Here is a 20,628-nt window from a genome sequence, read left to right as displayed (position 1 = left end):
GCATACAAGTTTTGTCAAAATTATAGTAATTTTGTGAAAGCCAGTATGGATTACATGAAAGGGCTAAAGTGTCAAGGCCATTTAAGTCGGAGTGTTGTGCTTTACATGGATAGTTCACTACATAGCATAATTGTTGTGTGCTTTTGGGAACTCAGGCGGTAGGGTGTTGTGTTTGTTTGTTTCCCTTAGCCACTAAGCAGTAGATAGTCTTCTCTTCCATCTTTATCCTTTCATTGATTGCTTTTCCTCTCTCTACTTTTTATAGACCTTGTTGTGATAAAGACTTCTGTCTGTCTTAAGAAAAAAAGAAGAGCCTCAACATGATTTACAGTATGGTGTAAAACAGCATAAAGAGATTTCTATGGTTTTGTATAAATTTGTTTTATAATTATGATTTTAGTAAGTATTTTTTTGCTTGGCTGCATCACAGACAAAAATCCTTATCAGGGCCAATCCTTGAAAGAAAAAGGGAAGATGAGAAAGAGTGAGAGAAGATTGTGAAAAGTTAAAAGAAAGAAGGATATGTTTATGGTGAAGGCAAGGAAAAGATATGAAGCTCAGTAAAGTCCATACCATAGTTGTATATTGAGGTCAGCTCTGTCTTACGTTTTCTTTAGATCCATAAATGCCACGTACATATAGTAAATTGCCCTCTTTCTGCAGTTACCTCTTATACTTATTCCTCAAAACAAACACCTTGTCCACACTCACTACCTCTTCTGGAAACATTTTGTTCCTCCCCAGTCACCTGCTTTGCACACCACTGCCCTTTCAGTCATCACTCTCCCTAAGATATACTCCACAGAGTTCTTCTTTAATTTTGGCATTCATTTTCATCCCACTTACTTTCTTACAAGAGAACTAAACATACATTTGGCCTATCTTCTGTCACCTCAGTTTAGGTCATACATATGTCAGACAGTCTGACTAACAAACCAATAATATCATCACTTCCTTTTTAGAGAAACACAACTCCCAAACACACTTGATGCTTTGTCATATTTCTTTTGTAAAGGACTTTCACTGCTTCTCTCTTTTTACCATTCCACTTGGTATGAATCTCTCATTCTGCATGCCACCTCATCCCAAACATGCCACATCTCCCTCCCTTTCAACTTATTCGTTCAAAAGTCCCTCAAAAAATCTCCATATCCTTTTCATGTTGTCTTTGTATGGTACCACCTTTCAATCTGTCCTCCTTATTGCACCCCCTTTTTTCTTTTCTCCTCACACCTATCACCTTTCAGAGCATTTGTTTATGTATTCTTAAATTCATTGATTCTCTCTCCATCTCTCATTTGCACTTATTCTCAGCTCTTGTAACTATCTCTTGACCTCCCATCACTCTTTCAAATCACTTACACCTTTTCCTTGAGGATTCTGTCCATACACCTCCCATTTTTGTTTCTCTAGCAGGTTAACTTCTTCATTCCATTATTCATTTCCCTTTCACTTACATCCACATCCCATCTTCTGCATGCTGCATACTTCATGCATATTTAGGCACTGCTATCCTAAGTACTCAGTACCCCCAAAGTTTCTTGTACTCTTACCTTATACTTTTCTTCACTTAATCTCTTTAGGTATCTCGGCTCACGCAATTTTTCTAGTCTTTCACTTTCGCTGCCACCTTTTAGATTATGTCATTTCCTCTTTTACATAATCTCACACATATTTTCATACCCACCTTTGACAAAATCCATTAATGATAGCTGACCTCCACCACCACTCTCTCACATATACTTATGTATGCATCTCTTCTTAAATTATGTGAACTGTATCAGCACAAAGTTGTACAAGATTCTCATTCTCATTTGCCCCCAATTAAGCCATTAACCAACACATCTATCATACTTGCGTTCATATTTAGCATTAAGATATGACAGAAGATATAAAAGTAAAAGATATCCTTGTTTCAAATCTTTCTCAAGTATGAAGTGTAAGTGTCACATTTCAAGAATATAATTTACAACTCAAGTTTTGCTACTATGAAATGTCAAAATATTACAAGTTGGGGTATAGATGTATCTGATTGATGGTCGAGTAAAATGGGTTTTCTTAGATGAATTTGATAATAAGAACTGAAATTCCAGCGCATTAGTGATTACTGTTTCAGTTGCTGTTGTACAATGGGCGACAAGTCTAGGTAATGTCCCATGTAGCTGATTACAGCTCGCTTGACTATTTGAGTTTGGTTGAATAGATGAGTGTAATAATTTGGACAGGCATTGTCAACCTGATGAAGAGAGAGTCTCCTCACCATTGTTTGCCCTATAAATCATAGAAATGGATATGAAATATTTACTAGACTACTGTAAATACTTTTATTAGTGTTATGTATTTCAAATAATGTCATTCAAAAACGTTCCTCTGGCTACAGTTCCTATGCATTTGACTCACCTGGATACTAGCCGAAGGTCCAGGCCCTGTTATATTGACTATGTACCACATCACAGGAGCTTCTATAGTCTTCAGTACTCAGTCTTCTATTATGTATTACACCTAGTGGTAAGTAGTAATAATTTTCATTATGAATGATGTGGATTTCCCAACTAGAGATATTCTTTTACTTGTGGCTCGATGGTGTGATCAGTCATGGAGTAGAGATGGTATGTAGGACCATTACACTTGTTGTTACAGAAAGTTATGTTACATCATCTGCTGAAAACTATGGTTTGGATTTGGTGTGACATAAGATAAAGTGTATTGTAACAAGTGTTGCATCAAAATTTTTTGCCAGAATAGTGATTGATTGATACTGGATCTTGTAGTCGTCATATGTTACCGTAATTTTTATTTTGTGAGGAATCTTGGCTGTTTACTCTTGCTAGGATTAATGGACATTCGTTTTGGATATCATTCTAGAAGTTTTTATTTTCTGTTTCTTGGGGAAGTTACTAGACTTGGAGAGATATGGCCAACTGACACTTAAATTGTTTTTAAAGTCTGATTGAAAAGACATTAAGAACCCACCTCTTTACAATGTTAGTGTAGGTTCTTTAGTAAATGCTTAGAAAAATCATACAATCAATCTGAATTGCTTGAAAGATTATGGAAAGTCTAGTAAAATGCTGTAGTTTTGTTGGACATATTATGAATGAGAGGTTTCCGTAAATTTATATGGTAGCATGGTTGAAAGTGAAAGAGAAATATTATGGTACTGATGGTTGACACAGTAAATGTACTTTTTAAGGCTAAGAGTATTTCAGTTGGGGATGCTTCAGGAATGACTGACGATGGTGCGGAGTGGAGATTTTTTTGTGTAAGGGTAGGGATGTCATTAAAGACAAAATTTTAACCTAATGACTTAGATTATTGTGCCCAGTGATGATTATGGAGCACTATGGTAACAGATTAAGCTGTATCGACTGTGATACTCTGGAAGTAGCATTAGAAAATATGAGTGAGCTGTGAGGTTGTATGTATTTGATGTGTTGTGTGCATAGGGAGATGGGGATATAGATAATAAGCAACTTCTTTCTCAAGATAGTGTTCATCTTAGATATAACTTGCATGAGTAAGGAATTCTAGACTGATTTGGTTTGGCTAGTTTACTTTTGATGTGGCTGATTATACAAAAATGAAGATGAATCCTCTTTCTTAACTTGTACTGAATGATTTGCTCAAAGTGATCTAGTTAGATTGTAATGCTAATTGCAGGTAAACTTTGTTGCCTCTTAAGCCTGGGCAGGACTTCAGCTCTGGTATAGCATGTATTTGAAACACATGATAAAGAAGTGGATGATATTCTCTGAATTGGTTACTCTAATCCATAGAGCAATGGTTTTCAACCTTTTTTTTCACTAAAGGCACCCAAAAGTCTTCATATTTCATGGCACCCTTGTTCAATCTCAGTTTTCTTAAACTTCATCTGAAATTGGCATTATTATAGACATATTCTAATTCATACAGGAGTATAGAAACAACTTCATGTGTGTTTTCACAATAGGTTAAAACCTGTTGTGAAAACAGAAACTGTTAGATTTCCTCTGTAATGTGAAAGATGAAAATATGGCACTCTGTTAGGATAATCTATGTTTGAAAACTTCTGCGGCACCCCTAAGAGATGCCAATGCCATCCTGGGGAGCTATCGCATCCCACTTGAGAATCACTGCCCCAGAGCCTTCTGAGTCCTTTAGATGATTCACTGGCCTAATTCTGTACGTCACCTTTGGGAGTTAATCAAGTCTGATGATGTTGGTAGTAGAATACAAGGTCAGATTATATGATGGAAAGAGAGTTACCGAAAGTCATGATAGGTTTTTCCTGATATAGAAGTATATGTAAGTTTTAAATAACATTACAACTGTGATTATTTACTGTATATGGTAAAGCTTCTTGATAGTTTTTTATTTCAAAATTTGCCTATATATTATAAAAGGTGATTGATTAGTTGAAGTGCTGGGAGTGGCATCTGAGTAAACATGAGTGTCTGCCATCTTTTTGTGAAGTTAATGTCTCAGGAGAGATATTTCATCTTGTGATGAGGTTAATATCTCAGGGAAGAGGTGGGTCTTGCATTTTATTAATCATGAAAGTTGTTGTGGATGTGCTTGGAGGATCATCAAAACCCAGCTTATGCTTGGGAGCATCAGCCAGAGGGCTTAGTGAATTTTTGAAGTTTCTGTATTCGGGCATGGCTCTTCCAGTGTCACTTGTGTCATTATATTAAGTTTTTCTTTGATAAGACATTCCTGAATCCTATATAAGTGTATTATCTCATATTTGATGATGTTGGGCAGCTTCCATATACATGAGTGACATTTCAGTGAGCAGTAAGGAAACATGATAGCAAATTGAATACATTTTCCCAGTATATATTTTATGTAAATTTTAACAAACTTTACAACTGTTGTAATATCTTTACATGAATGTACAGTGTAGATTATCGAGGCAATAGGCGATTATGCAGAAGCTAAAGTGCTGGAGGTTTCACTGAGCTTTGGTTCCCTCCCAGGTGTTGGATTTAGGGAGTTGTAGGGTTTTGGAACACTAAATTTGAGATGGCAAAGTATACATTAGAACTTTAATTTGATTCAATGTATTTTTCCAGTAAGATAATATGGGGAAATGCTTTTGTGTCTGGCATATTCTTATATCCCACCCTGCCTAGATCTGGCAGCTGCTGGATAATAAACCTTTTCCTGTAGTTTTCTTGTTAGCTGTCGTAGTATGATGTGGATAACACTTTACTAAATGATGCCACAATCATACTTGAAGCATACAAAAAAATTACTAAAGCTTGTTTTGAGGGTTGTTACAAAGATCGAATGTAATTTTAGTGGTAACTTTTCATGCCATTGCATTTAAAAAATGTACTTAATGCTTATGAAATTTAAGAATGCTTTTGCACTTTTGCTGAGGGAGATCAACCCTTAATCTCATCAGGATGGCAATGCTGCTACATGGTAAAAAGTATTTTAAGAGTGCACTCAGAAGTTTCTTTTGGTGTCTATTTTTGATGATACATTGAGAAAGATGTTATCAAAAGATTATTTCTGAATGTTTTATTTTTAGTGCTAAGTTTTAGTAAGTAAACTGAAAACATATAAATAAGTATCTTTTTGACAAACACCATCTATACTCTCCATAATTTAATGTATATATTTTGTTTGATATATATTATCCCTGGGGATAGGGGAGAAAGAATACTTCCCACGTATTCCCTGCGTGTCGTAGAAGGCGACTAAAAGGGGAGGGAGCAGGGCGCTGGAAATCGTCCCTCTCGTTTTTAATTTTCCAAAAGGAGGAACAGAGACAGGGGCCAAGTGAGGGTTTCCCTCAAAGGCTCAGTCCTCTGTTCTTAATGCTACCTAACCAATGCGGGAGATGGCAAATAATATGAAAAAAAGGAAAAGAAATATATATACATATATATATATTTCTTTCTTTCATACTATTCGTCATTCCCTGCATTATCAAGGTAGCGTTAAGAACAGAAAGAAAAGAAAGATATATATATATATATATCTCATTGTACAGTAATACATTTATAATGCAATTATTGAATATTGTTATTGTTATTTAGATCTCACATGCAGCCATTAGATATGCTGAGACACAACTATGTAGAACAAAAGGAAAAATTAGAGTATGAGAAAAAGAATGTAGACATGAATTTAAGCTCCATAGGTCTTTTTAGACTTAAAGATGCAAGGCTTTTTGGGAAAAGGAGAGACAAAAGTGGGAAGATAATATCTCACTTTTAGTTCTAGAAAAGAAGGTATCATAATGGTCAGTTCTCATAAAGATAGGTTGCATATAGACACTGAGGGAAGCAGCTTCCAGGCACATGTTGCAGGACCAGGCCTTAGTGACTGGTACACACACTGATAATTTACCATAAAAGCAACATGAATAATATCAGTAGAACAGAGAATGACTAGAAAGGATGATATGCTGGAGAAATGAAAAAGGATCAGAAAATACCCTAGAAAGCAGTGGCTTATTCAGCATTGCTAACTGCAGTATCCTGGAAGGTTACTGTATTGGGTTCATATGATTTACTGGTTCATGATGAAAGGTTGATTGAAGGTGACAAGTGCTGTGGTTGGATGACTTGATTTATGAATTAAAGTGTTCTGCCTGCCTAACCACATCTCCGTGTGTCATTTGAATATGTCAGTAAGAATACAGAAATATTTGTCGTGCTATTTTTGTATGTGATGATAATTATTGTGTTAGTTAATGTGATTCTCATATTTAAATCAGGGATCGTGATTTGAAGCGGCGTCTACATGTAGTGTACCCTGAGACTCTTGATTTGACGTCCCACACTCTGCATCATGTTGCCTGCAACATATACACTGTCTGCTGTGATTTTCCATCATGGTCACTGGGTCAAGCACTTTTCAGGTATATGAATATGTGTATTGTTTTATGTTTCTTTTATATGAGTTTGACTTAATTTAAGAAGCAAATATAATGTACTTACATATGTCTTACCAGCATTCATTGGCCTTTGCTGTGTGTATATTTGTACAGAAAGGGAAGAAAGCTTGTGGGACTCCATCTCCTAAACTTGTACTGTCATACAGATTTATAGGTTAATGTATATTGTCTGCTTTTTACTTCCATTATTTAGTTTATTCCCTCTGTCAGTAGCTCATATTCTATAAGTCTGTTTTTGCACTTTTTCTAATAAGTTTCATGCAGTGTTTCATGCTGTGGACTTTTGTTTTTCTTTCCTTCTATTTTTCGAAGAACTGTTGACTGTTGGCATAATCAGTTTGATCAAACTTTAATGTCATTATCAAGTTTCCCACTGTTTTCCTGTTTCCCATGATGGTCTTTTATATGGCGGCTAAACTCTCTGTGCAGTTTGGATTACTCATATCAAGTACTATCTTTGTTGCCCTCCTCTGGACCTTTCTGTTTGATGATTATCTTTATGTAAGTAAGGTGACCAAGCATGAGATGCATGTTCTGATTTAGGTCAAACATAAGTGATGATTGTTCATGTATTCAGCAAATTTTAAGAGATGCAAGAATTTATACCAGGGGTTTCTAATTTCTTAATTGAATATGAAGCAAGGGTGTGAAGGTATGTGTACTTATTGAATTTTATTCTGTTCATTAGCATAGGGTCACCTGAGAGATTATATACAGCTTGAATGAATATGTAACTTTTTAGATTAGTGCCATACATTGAATATGCTTACCAAACCTTGTATATGTTTATGTTAATTGATTATATGTAATTTGACAGCTCATGTGAAGACTAGTCCTAACAAGTGGTATAACTTCAATGATGAACAGGTTTCAGAACTGACAAATCGATCAACAGCAGGAAATCCTCCTGAGAGTCATCGCAATTATTTTAGCATTGGTGAGCTCTGATGATTTTGTCCTCCATAGATAAGTGGTGTTTGATGTAAATGTGAAGAATTGCTCTGCATAATTAAGATTAAAGAAATAGATGATGTACAGGGATGAGGTTACGTCTCTGGACACTTCGTAAGTTGGAAATTGTAAAGAAATGATAGTTTGCATGAAATTAGAATAATTCTTAAATCTGACTTAATGTGCTGAATACTGTTTTCTGAGGTAAACATGGTTAATAAAGCAACTTATCAAGCAAGACTTAATGAAAGAAAGATGCATATTTTGTTAGATCTGCAGTTTGTGAGTATGAGTAATTGATTGTATGTTGGACTAAGAATTGAATATTAGTTTTTTGGACCTTGTTTGTATGTATGTGTGCTTGTAGGTGAGATTTTCTAAAGCTGGGGGACTCCTAGTAGTACATCTTAGCCAGAAATTTACTCTGTATCTTACAGAACACTTCATTAGTAGTACTAGTTCTTATCCCTGGGCTAGGGGGCCCTGCCAAGAGTTCAACACCCTCTCTTCCCAATATGGTGGAGAGTATACTACTTTTTGGTATTTTCTTCAATATCATATGAAAATTCCTTAGTTTTCATTGGTTGGTTCATTTCAGATGAATTGATTATGTGATTTTTGTTTATTATTCTTACCCGTTTCCTCCATGGAAGATTTTTGTTTATTGTCCTTACCCCTTTTTCAGCAAATGTGGCCAACAAGTACAAACATAGACCAGGACTAAGAGTTTCACGGGGTGCATTTGTATGGATCTACGTTCGGAGCAACACCTTGGAAGTAGAGGCACCTGTTGTGTCACCTCCAGAATCTGTGGTTGAATATGTTTTACTTAAACAGGAGGAGAGTACAGTAAGGATAGTTAGCACTGTAATGAAGGTGTAACATTCTAGTTAGTACCACTTTATCCAAGTATTTATGTCCAGTTGGTTTTTATCTTTTATTTCAGTCAGAATGATCCCTGTAGAACCATGGCTTTACCTCCACATTTATCTATTTTTCACTTTTTTGCTTTTGTATGAAATACTTGGCTTTTCATCTCTTTTTTCTAGTTTGTGTTGAGATTGATTTTTTTTATACATATTATTATACAACCCTTGGATCCCTTTTATGGAGCTCATGCAACTTCAAAGCTGCAATTAATGCAAAAGCAGAGGAATGATGGACTCTTGTGGATTGAAAAGGTTGTGTACAAGAGTATAATCCATTCTGTCTGTATGATACATCCTTGCCATGGGTGACTGCTTTCCAGTACCAGTCACACTTGTTGGGTGGGGGTGGCACCAGGAATGGATTGAAGGCAAGCATGTATGAATATGTACATGTTTTTATGTGTCTTTGTATGTGTATGTATATGTGTATATTTTGATATGTATATGTATGTGTGTGGGTGTTTTTTGTATATATAAGTGTATATGAGTGGATGTGTTATTGTCTGTTTCCTGGCTCTTTCTTGCTGACGTGGGAAGCAGCGATAGAGTATAAAACGAAAAAATTGAGTCAAAGTTCACCTTTGGCAAGGCCGTATCATCATCATTTGATGAAAGAGTGTAGTTTTGTCAAAGAGCTTCTTGCTTCTTGCATGAAGGGGCCCATCCTGTCCATGCTAGAGCTGCAAGGGTCCATGGAAGGGGGACCTTTTGAAAGGATGCTGGGATTGAGGACCTTCTTGTTCCAAGTAGTTCATCTTGTTCATAAGCTTGCATGGAGTAGCTGCAGGAGCTCAATAGAAAGTGCCTTGAGTTACATGATAATGATAATATTTTTATGCTTTATCTCCTTGACAGAGTGTAAATCACCAACTACAAGCAGAAATGAAGAAAGAAAAGGAAGCACTGACATCATTGTTAGCTGTATGTGATGTGTCAGAAGAATATACATTGATTTCTGAGCCTCTCCTAAGTGCCTGGTATAATGATGATGGCCTTCAGTACTTTCCCCAACCATCAGTTCTTGCTCAAGCACTTTGTGAACACAAACTTTTTAGTCCGCTCAAATTCCACATGCTTAAGTGCGTTAGAGCTGATGGGGTGAGTTGATTTTGACAGAAGTGCTTCATTTGATTTTGTTTACAGCACTGTATTGTCATTTGTAATTTCCCTCTCTGGGATGATAAGCTTCTTGACTTTTGTGAGAATTCCTGAGATCACCAGGTTGTAGAAACCTGTAATCTCCTACCTTCTGGAGAGGTAAAAGAACCTGTTCTGTAGTTGTGGCCTAAAGCTTGCCTTTTTGCTTTTTCTCATTTGTTTCTTTTGCTACATATTTGATACTGGGTAGGCAATTTGATATATGAGAATGAGTAATATGATTTTTATTGAGGTATATACCCACTAAACCTTGTTCATTGCCTTTCATATTAATATTATAAAGCATGTTGTATTCTCATAAGAAATTTCATAGACACATTCACATTTATGCAAAATAAAAGACTTATAAAGAAGGGAAAAGACGCAAAGCCCTTTTAATATTGTTCTTTTATCTGAACACTGTACCTAGATCTTGAGAATGGATTTGTATGGTAATGATATAGAACTTTGAATTTTTATCCTCAACAAATGTTCTCCTCCAGGTTAAGGCCCTCTTAAGCCATCGTTCTGGGATTCACCAAGATGATGCTCTTCTGAAACTTGGGCTGCCACTTTCCTTGCCACCAGATACTGGCTGCTGTAAACATTGTATAGTGAAAGCTATTAACCACATCTTGTTTATAGAGAGAGTAAAAGCTCTCCATAAGCAAGCCAAGAAGGATGCACGTAAGGAACATGAAGGGTGAGGTTTTTTCTAGTTATGTTAGATCTTTTCTTTTTCCCTGTCATGTTATTTTAATTGTTGCATTATGCATAATATATGCCCTAAAAGGCACTTTTTAGGACATAAAGTTAGCTATAAAATCAAAAAACTAAGTGGTTTCATTTGCCAAAGAAGCAATTACTTTCTTCATGTTCCAAAGACAGTCAGTCTTGAAACTCACACCATTATGCCTGATAAGCTAACCAGATGTCCTATCCTTCAATTTGGTCAAGCTTTGTCATTAAATAGTTGGTGTCTTGCCTCTCAGTTACATGTTTTATGAACATTTATTTGAGATTTTCCTGTGCTTTCATCATCACTGATGAATTGCAGTGCATGAATTTATAAGTACATGTAAGATCTTTAAAGGAAGAGCAGTGGTTACTAGAGAAATTGCTCTTTTCTGATTGTTTTGAGTATGACAATTTTTTATCAGAAAAATTATGCATATGCTAGAATAATTCTCAAACTTAGATGATGCCTTATTTGATATTCTTCCAGTTAATGCAACTGAATGAAGCTGTGTTGTTGTTGATTGTAAATGGTATGTATTTTATAATTGTTATTGGTATTATTATTATTATTATTATTATTGAATGGAGAATAACTGGAGGAAGTGAAGTGTTTTAGATATCTGGGAGTGGATCTGCCAGCGGATGGAACCATGGAAGCGGAAGTGGATCATAGGGTGGGGGAGGGGGTGAAAATTCTGGGGGCCTTGAAGAATGTGTGGAAGTCGAGAACATTATCTCGGAAAGCAAAAATGGGTATGTTTGAAGGAATAGTGGTTCCAACAATGTTGTATGGTTGCGAGGCGTGGGCTATGGATAGAGTTGTGCGCAGGAGGATGGATGTGCTGGAAATGAGATGTTTGAGGACAATGTGTGGTGTGAGGTGGTTTGATCGAGTGAGTAACGTAAGGGTAAGAGAGATGTGTGGAAATAAAAAGAGCGTGGTCGAGAGAGCAGAAGAGGGTGTTTTGAAGTGGTTTGGGCACATGGAGAGAATGAGTGAGGAAAGATTGACCAAGAGGATATATGTGTCGGAGGTGGAGGGAACGAGGAGAATAGGGAGACCAAATTGGAGGTGGAAAGATGGAGTGAAAAAGATTTTGTGTGATCGGGGCCTGAACATGCAGGAGGGTGAAAGGAGGGCAAGGAATAGAGTGAATTGGAGCGATGTGGTATACCGGGGTTGACGTGCTGTCAGTGGATTGAATCAGGGCATGTGAAGCGTCTGGGGTAAACCATGGAAAGCTGTGTAGGTATGTATATTTGCGTGTGTGGACGTATGTATATACATGTGTATGGGGGGGGTTGGGCCATTTCTTTCGTCTGTTTCCTTGCGCTACCTCGCAAACGCGGGAGACAGCGACAAAGTATAATAAATATATAAAATTATTATTATTATTATTATCATCATTATTATTATTATTATTATTATACTTAATTGCTGCTTCCTGCGTCAGCGAGGTAGCTCCAGGAAACAGACGAAGAATGGCCCATCCACTCTTATACATATATATATTTACATCAACATCCATACACACACATGTACATATACATAACAACATATACATACATATACATACACAGACATATGCATATATACTCATGTACATATTCATACTTGCTTACCTTCATCCATTCCTGGTACTACCACACCCCAGAGGACACAGCATTGCTACTCCCTACTTGAGAGGTAGGGCCAGGAAAACAGACAAAAATAGCCGCATTTGTTCACACTCAATCTCTAGCTGTCATGAGTAATGCACTGAAACCACAGCTCCCTGAGTTGCATATTAATTTCTGATCAAATACGTCTCACTTTATTACAGGTTTGGTATTTTTTATATATATTTTTAGAAATTAGATTTAATTGATACGTGTACTTACAAAATTTACATTGTTCTTATTTTACTTTCAGACAAGTTAAAGTAATTGGAACAGAAACTCTTGAATATTGGCCAAGGTTGGCATTAAGTGCCTATGTAAAGGAAAATGGAATTGATTTAGAAGAGGAAGATACAGACTGTGGAAATGAGATAAACAAGAAGATTGAAGATAGTGGTAAGAATGACAGTCAGAATGTTAGTGATGACCATAAAGTTGATAGTGCTCTTTTTAATGGTGATAGATGTGGTAAGACTGATGTTAAGTCAGAAATGGAGGCGATGGTTACTTCTAGCTGTGATATCACAAGTCCAGTGCCTGAAATTGACAGTAAAAGTGTCTGTGATAGTCGGACAGGAGATGTAAATATAGATCTAGAAGATAAAGACAGAAAAGAATTTGGTAGTTCAGAAAAAAATTCCTCCAGTAGTAGAGGAATGGAAACCAAAGAAGGAAGTAGAGAACTGTTATTGTTCAATGAAGATATAGTCTGCCAACACAACCTTCTGTCTCCAACTGCACCATCTTGTAATATCCCACAAGACCTGGCTATGGAAATAATGAGCCTTTGTGGGGAATCCATTCACCCAGCAATATACCAAGAAGATTTTAGCAGCTGTCCAGATTGTGGGGTATGTACTATATTATGGTGTAAATGTTAGTTGTAAAATTTTAGTCTTGTGCTAATACTGCTCATGTGATATATCATGCATGGTTTGTTGACAAACCCCCCTTCCCTTCAATCAGAAAATAGTGCCCCTAATGTGATAGCTAGCTGAAATTTCATACATAAACAGTGACTCAGTCAGTTGACAGCCACCACCTGCTCAGTGATTTATCTATGTTTTCTCTTTTCACATCATTTTGATTTTTTTTTTTTACTTGATCGCTGTTTCCCACGTTAGTACCAGGAACAGATGTAGGAAGGCCACATTTGCTCGCGACCATTTTCTAGCTTAAATCATAGCTCCCTGTCCACAATCAGGGCCCACAGACTTTTCCATGGTTTACCCTGGATGTTTCACATGCCCTGGTTGACAATACAGTGCTGTTTAACATATCTTTAAATCTAGATATTATATTTTCATTTGTCCTTTACAATTTGTACCTTTATGAATGTGAGGTGTAAGATGTCTGTTACACATGACTAAGTTTGAGCCATCTTGTAGGCATTACCCATAAATACTTTATTTTCATCTTTCCTCTTTCTCCTCATTCCCACTGCTGTCAGATGTTGTTTTAAAGAAATATTAATGCCAGATATGGAAACTTAATGGTTTTGCCTTGATAAAAAAAGTAGTAAAAAAAAGGACCGGTTACTTGATCATTTTCATATTTTGCAGGAGGATAAACACTGCAAAAAAGTAGCTAGAAATTCACTGTGTGGCCAAAGGGTTAATAATAATTTTAGTGTTTTGAAAAATAAAGATAAAGCATGATGAAACAGGTATCTGCCAAGTGAGAGGCACAAGAGTATGGAGACACATGATACCTCAAAGAGCACATCCCATACTGATGAGCTTTTGCCCTAACCCTGGTGATTTTTTTCTGCAAAGTCAAAAATATTCATGTCTGTCCAGTGATGCTTATGAAGTCTGAGCCTTTATACATGTCAGGTTGCACACTGCAGTCAGTCCCATAGTAAGGGAATAAAGCAAAATATCAGATTATGGAGTTGGTTTCCATGCATAACCTGGCAAGAACAGTGTAAAGTGATCATGTATATCCAGTACCGGAGAATGTAATGAGTTCTGAAACGAGTCTTAGGTGGAACTGGAGATTACCAATACCTGGAATTGTTTTTGGTGGTCTTCCTCCCCCACAGCTCAAGCTGAATCCAAGCTGCTGAGTTGGGTTATTAGTCAACCTAGCTGTTGGTAGCTGTAATCTGTAGGCCCATGGAACCAAAAGCCTGACTAATCTGGTAAACTCTGTAATTACTTATCCAGGGTCTTCTTAAATTTCTTTACATTATAACCTATAATGTTTCTGATGGCTGCAGGTAGTGTGTTGAATACTCTTGTGTATCATGCCAAAAGGGAATTATTTTTAAGTGTAGTTAGGAATCATGTCCTCTAGGATTTTCCAGGTATAAAAGATGACATATCTCTCCTGTTTTTGGTCCAGAGAGCACAGCCACATCGATTTTGATTGTTTTCAGTTTTCTTTACTGTGTCAGTATAGGCCATGAAAATCTTTGAACACTTTCTATCTCTGCAATTTTGCTCCTTTGTAAGTTGAGGGTGAGTGAGTATCTTTCTTAGAAACGTTTTTCACTACTTCAGTTAACCTTTTTATATTCAAAGAAAAACTTTAAATTTCTATCCAACAGACCATTTTAGAAGAGTCCATGCGAGCATGTAATAGTGGGCGACAGCAGAAGAAACAGTTGACTAATCTTTTTCTTGAGAAAAAGCGACCACATCCAGTACGAGATCCTGGCAAACAAATCTACCTCATGTCAAGAGATTTTTTTACTGATTGGAAGAGCTACATCAGGCAAGTAAAAGAAGTTTTCTTGTTCTATGAATAAAGCTTTGGATTGAAATATATGAAGTTGATCAGCATTCACAGTGCTGTCCATGAAGCATTAGTTAGTATGGTCACTTACATGGGAAAAAATCAGTATTCACAGTGTTGTCCATGAAGCATTAGTTGATATGGTTAATCAAATGAGAAAAAAAATTCTCTATGAGGGCATTCTTTGCATCTATTGTGGTGCTGGGGACTGACATTGTGGACGAGTGGTAGTGCTGGGGAAGTGCAGAAAGATGGTGATATCCCCCTCAACTCTACTTCTTCCGGTGAGAGTGTGTGGATTCTTGGACAGGTGGGGCAGGGCGAGGTGAGGCTGGGAGTGGGGGAAGGAGGCATTGGTGTAAACGTCCTTTTGGGACAATAACTCATGCTGGGAACCGCGCCCAAGGGACACACTACATGCTTTTTACGCCCTTGAATTATGATATATATATATATATATATATATATATATATATATATATATATATATATATATATATATATATTAATAAATAAATAAAATATTATTTATCTCTATATATTTGTGTATGTGTAATTGGGATTGATCATTGTCAGGTAATCCTTTGGTTTTGCTGTCAATCTCTTGATTGTTGATTTAGATATGAACTTGTTATGTTCGTAGATTATTATAATATGGCTTTTACTTTTCATGAAATTTATGTTGTGTTAGATGAGTCTAGAGATGTGAAGTTCATGTGAGAACAAGTGTATGAAAGCAATGAAAGATGTGCACAACTGAAATCAGAAATTTTTTGTATAGAAAACATGATTATCTAGGTTTGTGTGTGTGTGTGTGTGTGTGTGTGTGTGTGTGTGTGTGTGTTCATGCAATGTCAGAAATCTGTATATTGCTTGGGAACTGGTCTATAGATGCTAGATAAAAGTTGTGAAATTTATTTATGGGAAATATATGTAGGTTGCTGGGTGATAAGTGATCCTATGCTGGAATATGTTTACCCTGGTGCACCAAATAACCGGTTTGCATACCTCTTGTTTCTTCTCATGTATTGGTTGGCCTTTGGTTTGAAGTTTTACCATTCACAATGTATGAGTTTCCTCTTCTCTGGTGCATCAGTGTCATGAAACTTCTGCATTAATATTTTATGGGCTGTTTGTCTGTCTGCCTCTCTTTCTGTGTGTGTGTGTGTATGTGTGTGTGTGTGTGTTGTTGTCGACATTGGTGTGTAATTTTTTTCACCATCAACATCACCATGGAGGTTGCTTGCTGTAGGGGTTCATGTAGCAGAAAACCCAGCAGCTTATATTGCCTTGCCTTGAGACTGTATCTGAGGTGCTTGTTTGATGAAGTACATCTTGTTGGATATATTGATAACATATCTCTTGTTACATGGAAGGCTGAGGCCTGGGATCTGTTGCCAGCCTTCTCATTACCAGCATTTCTGTTTCACACTGCATACTCTCAAGTGCCATATCCAAGGAACCCGTCCCATATTCTTCATCCCTCAAAACTCTCCCTATTATTAACAATCAAGGGAGATTTCCACGTCTTTATACCAGGCCGTCACATTTCACCCAGGTTTTTCAGTAACATGAAAGATATTGTGATGAAATAAGTTGTTTCTCTGTTGTTACCCGGTAGTTTCGTTTTTTGTTGTGCCCATATGAAGGTACATGTACAAACAGGACTTTGTGTACATATGAATATAGATGCGTATAGAACCATTTGTTTACAAATGATTGTTTATACGAATAAGACTTTGTGTATATATGAATGTAGAAACAAGCATGACTTTGTTTACATGTGAATGTAGATATAGACATGACTTTGTGCACATATTGTAGGCAAGTAGACGACTGTTTGTGCGTATATGTAGAAACAAATGTATGTCTTCATGCATATATGAATGTAGAAATTGATGAAGGATTATTTGTATACATGTGAATGCTAATGTAGATTATGATCGTCTTTCCACATTTGAATGTATTTTGGGCTATTAGTGCCCATATCAATGTAGATGCAGTTTGGACTTCATACTCGTATTTATAATGAACGCACACTAGATACACACCCACATAGGATTCTGTGCACATATGAGTGTAGTCAGAGGACACTCTTGTGTGTATGAATGTAGATACAGACACCAGGACTCTTAGGCATACACGGATGTAGACACAGGTACAAGCAAAGGTGCTGAACATACAAGCAAGCAGCCTCCCTGCTCCACGTTTTGGCCTTGCGTGCCTCTTTCCATAGGGTAGCGTGAAGCGCAGGTATTAATTTCCTACGGTAAAGTTTGTCTTGAAGACGCCGGCAGTTATGTCCGAGACACTTTCATTTATGTGGCGTGCTGTTTGGGGGGCGCAGCCGCCGACCGCCCCTCCCTCCTTCCCTCCCTCCCTTCCACCCCACGTTTATTTTTTTCTTATCAACGCGTTTGGTGCTCTGGTTTGGTTATTACTGTGTTAATGTGTTGTTCGCTAGTGTAGGTGTGTTGTTGGTTAATGGTGGATGTTGAATGTGTTATGGTTAGTATTAGAGTTTTCGCCAATAGGTTATTGCTTTTGTCTTGTATGCGATGGTTCGTCTGTGCACACCATTTTTGTCTGTGTCTGTATCGCGTGTGTTTGTTGGTGTTGCCATAATGAAGTTAGGCCGTGTTACCACCTTATCGGCGGTGGCGTTTAGTAGTTGAAATGAGTGGCGGTCCTGGTGGTGGGTGGTGTGCTGGACGTACCCACCCACCTCAGGGAACTACTAAGTGGTCACAATCGGCGGTGGGAAGGGGCGACGCGACGCGACCCGACGCCGGTCTGGTAAGATTTATGAAGAGTGTACAGTTTGGTGCCGGCACGCGACCTTCTTGTCCTACCACCACCCCCACCCCACCCCACACTTACCTCCTCACCTCTCTCCCCCATCTCCCACTGTGTATTTTATTTTTGTTTCCTCCTTGACTGCTTCTGGACACTTGGTCCTATCCCCGACCCACACACTCGTTCTCTCTCTCTCTCTCTCTCTCTCTCTCTCTCTCTCTCTCTCTCTCTCTCTCTCTCTCTCTCTCTCTCTCTCTCTCTCATCATCATCATCATCGTTACCACTGTTATGACCACAGTCTGATATCATCATGTACGTAATGATATATTGTCACCATCACCACCACCACCACCATTACTTTCACTATAATCACCACCAGTCATCATCACCACCACCACCTCCTCCTCCGTCGCAACACCATACTCCAAACTTCCGTAACCCCTCCCTGTTTTCTACCTATCCATATCCATCTGTTCCACTTTACTCCATGTGTTATTAAATCCATCAGTTTTGACCAGGTCCCACATACCTCACTAAACCCTTCCGGAATGATTACTTCCTGACACTCGGTCCTCGTCCACACACGTCTTGATAGTTTCTCTAACTACTCTAATGTGATTTTAGTATATCATCATATTTTATGATTAGTGGTCTTTACCGATGGACGTGGCTGGTTTCCTGAGCGCTGCAGGAGCCTCATAAAGAGGGCACGAAGTACGAATACACACACACACACACACACACACACACACACACACACACACACACACTAACAGGTTGTGTTGTGATGGCACCAGGTAAGGACATAGTCTTTTTGAGTGTACTTAATAGCATGCAACAACACCGATCATAAGAGAACAGTGTTTGGAAGTGTACGTATGTAACACTGAACACTGGTGTCTTGTGTGTTGCGCTGGGGTAGGGCGGGGAGGGGCGTAGTGTATGTTATGCACCTATATATATGTATCACGTAACAGTGGCTGATGTGTCTTTGTGTGTTGCAGATCATGTGAACGAGGGGACCTGGAGGTGTGTCCGCCGATCAGGATGGTGAACGCCCCTCTGCTCTGTACCCACAGCAGACTCTTGTACCCAGTCTTCGCCCTTCAGCCCCATCAGTTGGTCGAGTGAGTATTGATGGCCAGACCACCCCTCTTCTCGACACTCGGTCTCTCCTAGCACTAGAGGTATCTCAATGTATTATACCTTTATCAGCTGCTACGGTATCTCAAGTGTGATATGAGAAGTATGATAGATATGATGTTTGTGGTAGCATCTTCTCTGCCAGGCAGGAAAGAGACTCTAGGGAGTACATTGCGTTGACATGAGGGATTAATTTCATCCGTTAAGAGACTTTCTTGCTTATTAGGCGTACTGTCGTGGTCAAGGGGCGTACCGTCTTGCTCGAGAAGTTGAACGTTTCGTGGGTCGTTTGGTAGTTAAAGGTGACACAGACAGAACTACAGAACTACCTGTGAAATAGATCAGCACGAGACAGATTCTCAAAGGACGAATGCATAGATACCCATGAGGACTGTAGTGAAGAGAGCGTGCATCACTGTAGTGATGATAACATACATAACTAGAGAGATACATGTAATTTCATAATTGTGGCCTATTTAGAGCACTCACTGATATTTCTCTTTTGCGCCGCCGTGCACAGGATGGGCACAAGTGTACAGTAAACTTTCCTCTGTCTTTGGGAAAAGGGAATAAAAAAAAAATCATCAGGAATTCTAGACTCCTAGACCCACAGAGATTACCATTATATGTGCCCTAGTTTAAAAAGTTTTTGTGGTACGTCCCTTCGCTTTATATTGGTCAAGTGATTTCCTTATCGTATGTTTTGCCACCAATAGCCCGATTTACATCGCCGTGAGAGGCTTTGGGTCAGCTCTCTGAAGTCCACAGACCTGTTTAGCATTTGGTGGTGCGGGCGACGATGGGCTCTGATAACGGTTACAGGGTTCCTGATTGGTCCTGAGGTTTCTGATCAGTGTATATCTCACGCTGTTGGCTGATTGGTCGAGAGGTCCAACTCCACCACTTCCTTCTCGTCCTCCTTTTCCTCCTCCTCTTCCTCCTTCTCCTCTTCCTCTGCCTCCTCCTCCGAGATGGAGCAGGAGCACACCTGACACGTTCCCAAGAACCTGTCATCTCAGGGATGTGGTCTGTTCCTGTCATGTCAGGCGTGTCATGAGCATTTAACTCTCTCTCTCTCTCTCTCTCTCTCTCTCTCTCTCTCTCTCTCTCTCTCTCTCTCTCTCTCTCTCTCTCTCTCACAACTGTGGCACTTTTGTTCATTTTAAATAGCAAATGTTATTTTATCAAATAGAATATTTTACCCTCCTAGATCAAAGTGCTGCCCGTGAGGATATTTATTTATTTCACAGATTGAATACCGTGTTTTGTAATACTGTTAAACAGAAAGTATATATTCGCTGCCGGAATTGTATCGGAGCCAATTTTATAGCTGGGAATTTTTCCTGGTTGGCTTCCTGAGAACAACCCATGTCCATTTTCTCCCTTCCGTCTGTATATATATAATTTTTTTCCCCCCTTGGTGATGTGGGCCGCAGTTATCCGTCCATGTTCTTTGTTTCCCAGCCTCCTGGAGCGCCATCTACCAGAACGACTGGAAGGACAAAAAGTAAATTGCAGATTGGGTGAGCAGAACGGGATAGGCAGAGAGACCATGGCCCGGGGACCCTTCTGTGGGGGGTATTGGAAGGGAAGGGAGAAGTGAGGGGGAGGGAAAGGGAGGTTGGGGAGAAAAGGAGAAGAGA

The 20,628-nt window shown here is 38.4% G+C and overlaps 1 protein-coding gene across 1 annotated transcript in view; it reads left to right on the top strand.

Moving 5' to 3' along the window:
- The window catches only part of LOC139760204 (ubiquitin carboxyl-terminal hydrolase 48-like), a 114,238-nt gene that overhangs the window by 9,291 nt on the left and 84,319 nt on the right, over positions 1-20,628 (top strand). The window contains 9 exon segments of the mRNA XM_071683137.1: positions 6,713-6,794; positions 6,796-6,856; positions 7,710-7,829; positions 8,529-8,692; positions 9,628-9,870; positions 10,413-10,612; positions 12,560-13,157; positions 14,858-15,024; positions 18,847-18,969. Of these exon segments, the coding sequence (XP_071539238.1) occupies positions 6,713-6,794; positions 6,796-6,856; positions 7,710-7,829; positions 8,529-8,692; positions 9,628-9,870; positions 10,413-10,612; positions 12,560-13,157; positions 14,858-15,024; positions 18,847-18,969 (1,758 nt within the window).

This window comes from Panulirus ornatus, chromosome 35, assembly GCF_036320965.1.
Source record: "Panulirus ornatus isolate Po-2019 chromosome 35, ASM3632096v1, whole genome shotgun sequence".
NCBI lineage: Eukaryota > Metazoa > Arthropoda > Malacostraca > Decapoda > Palinuridae > Panulirus > Panulirus ornatus.
The sequence above is the reverse complement of the archived record's forward strand: the minus strand, read 5'-3'. Positions and strand labels throughout refer to the sequence as shown.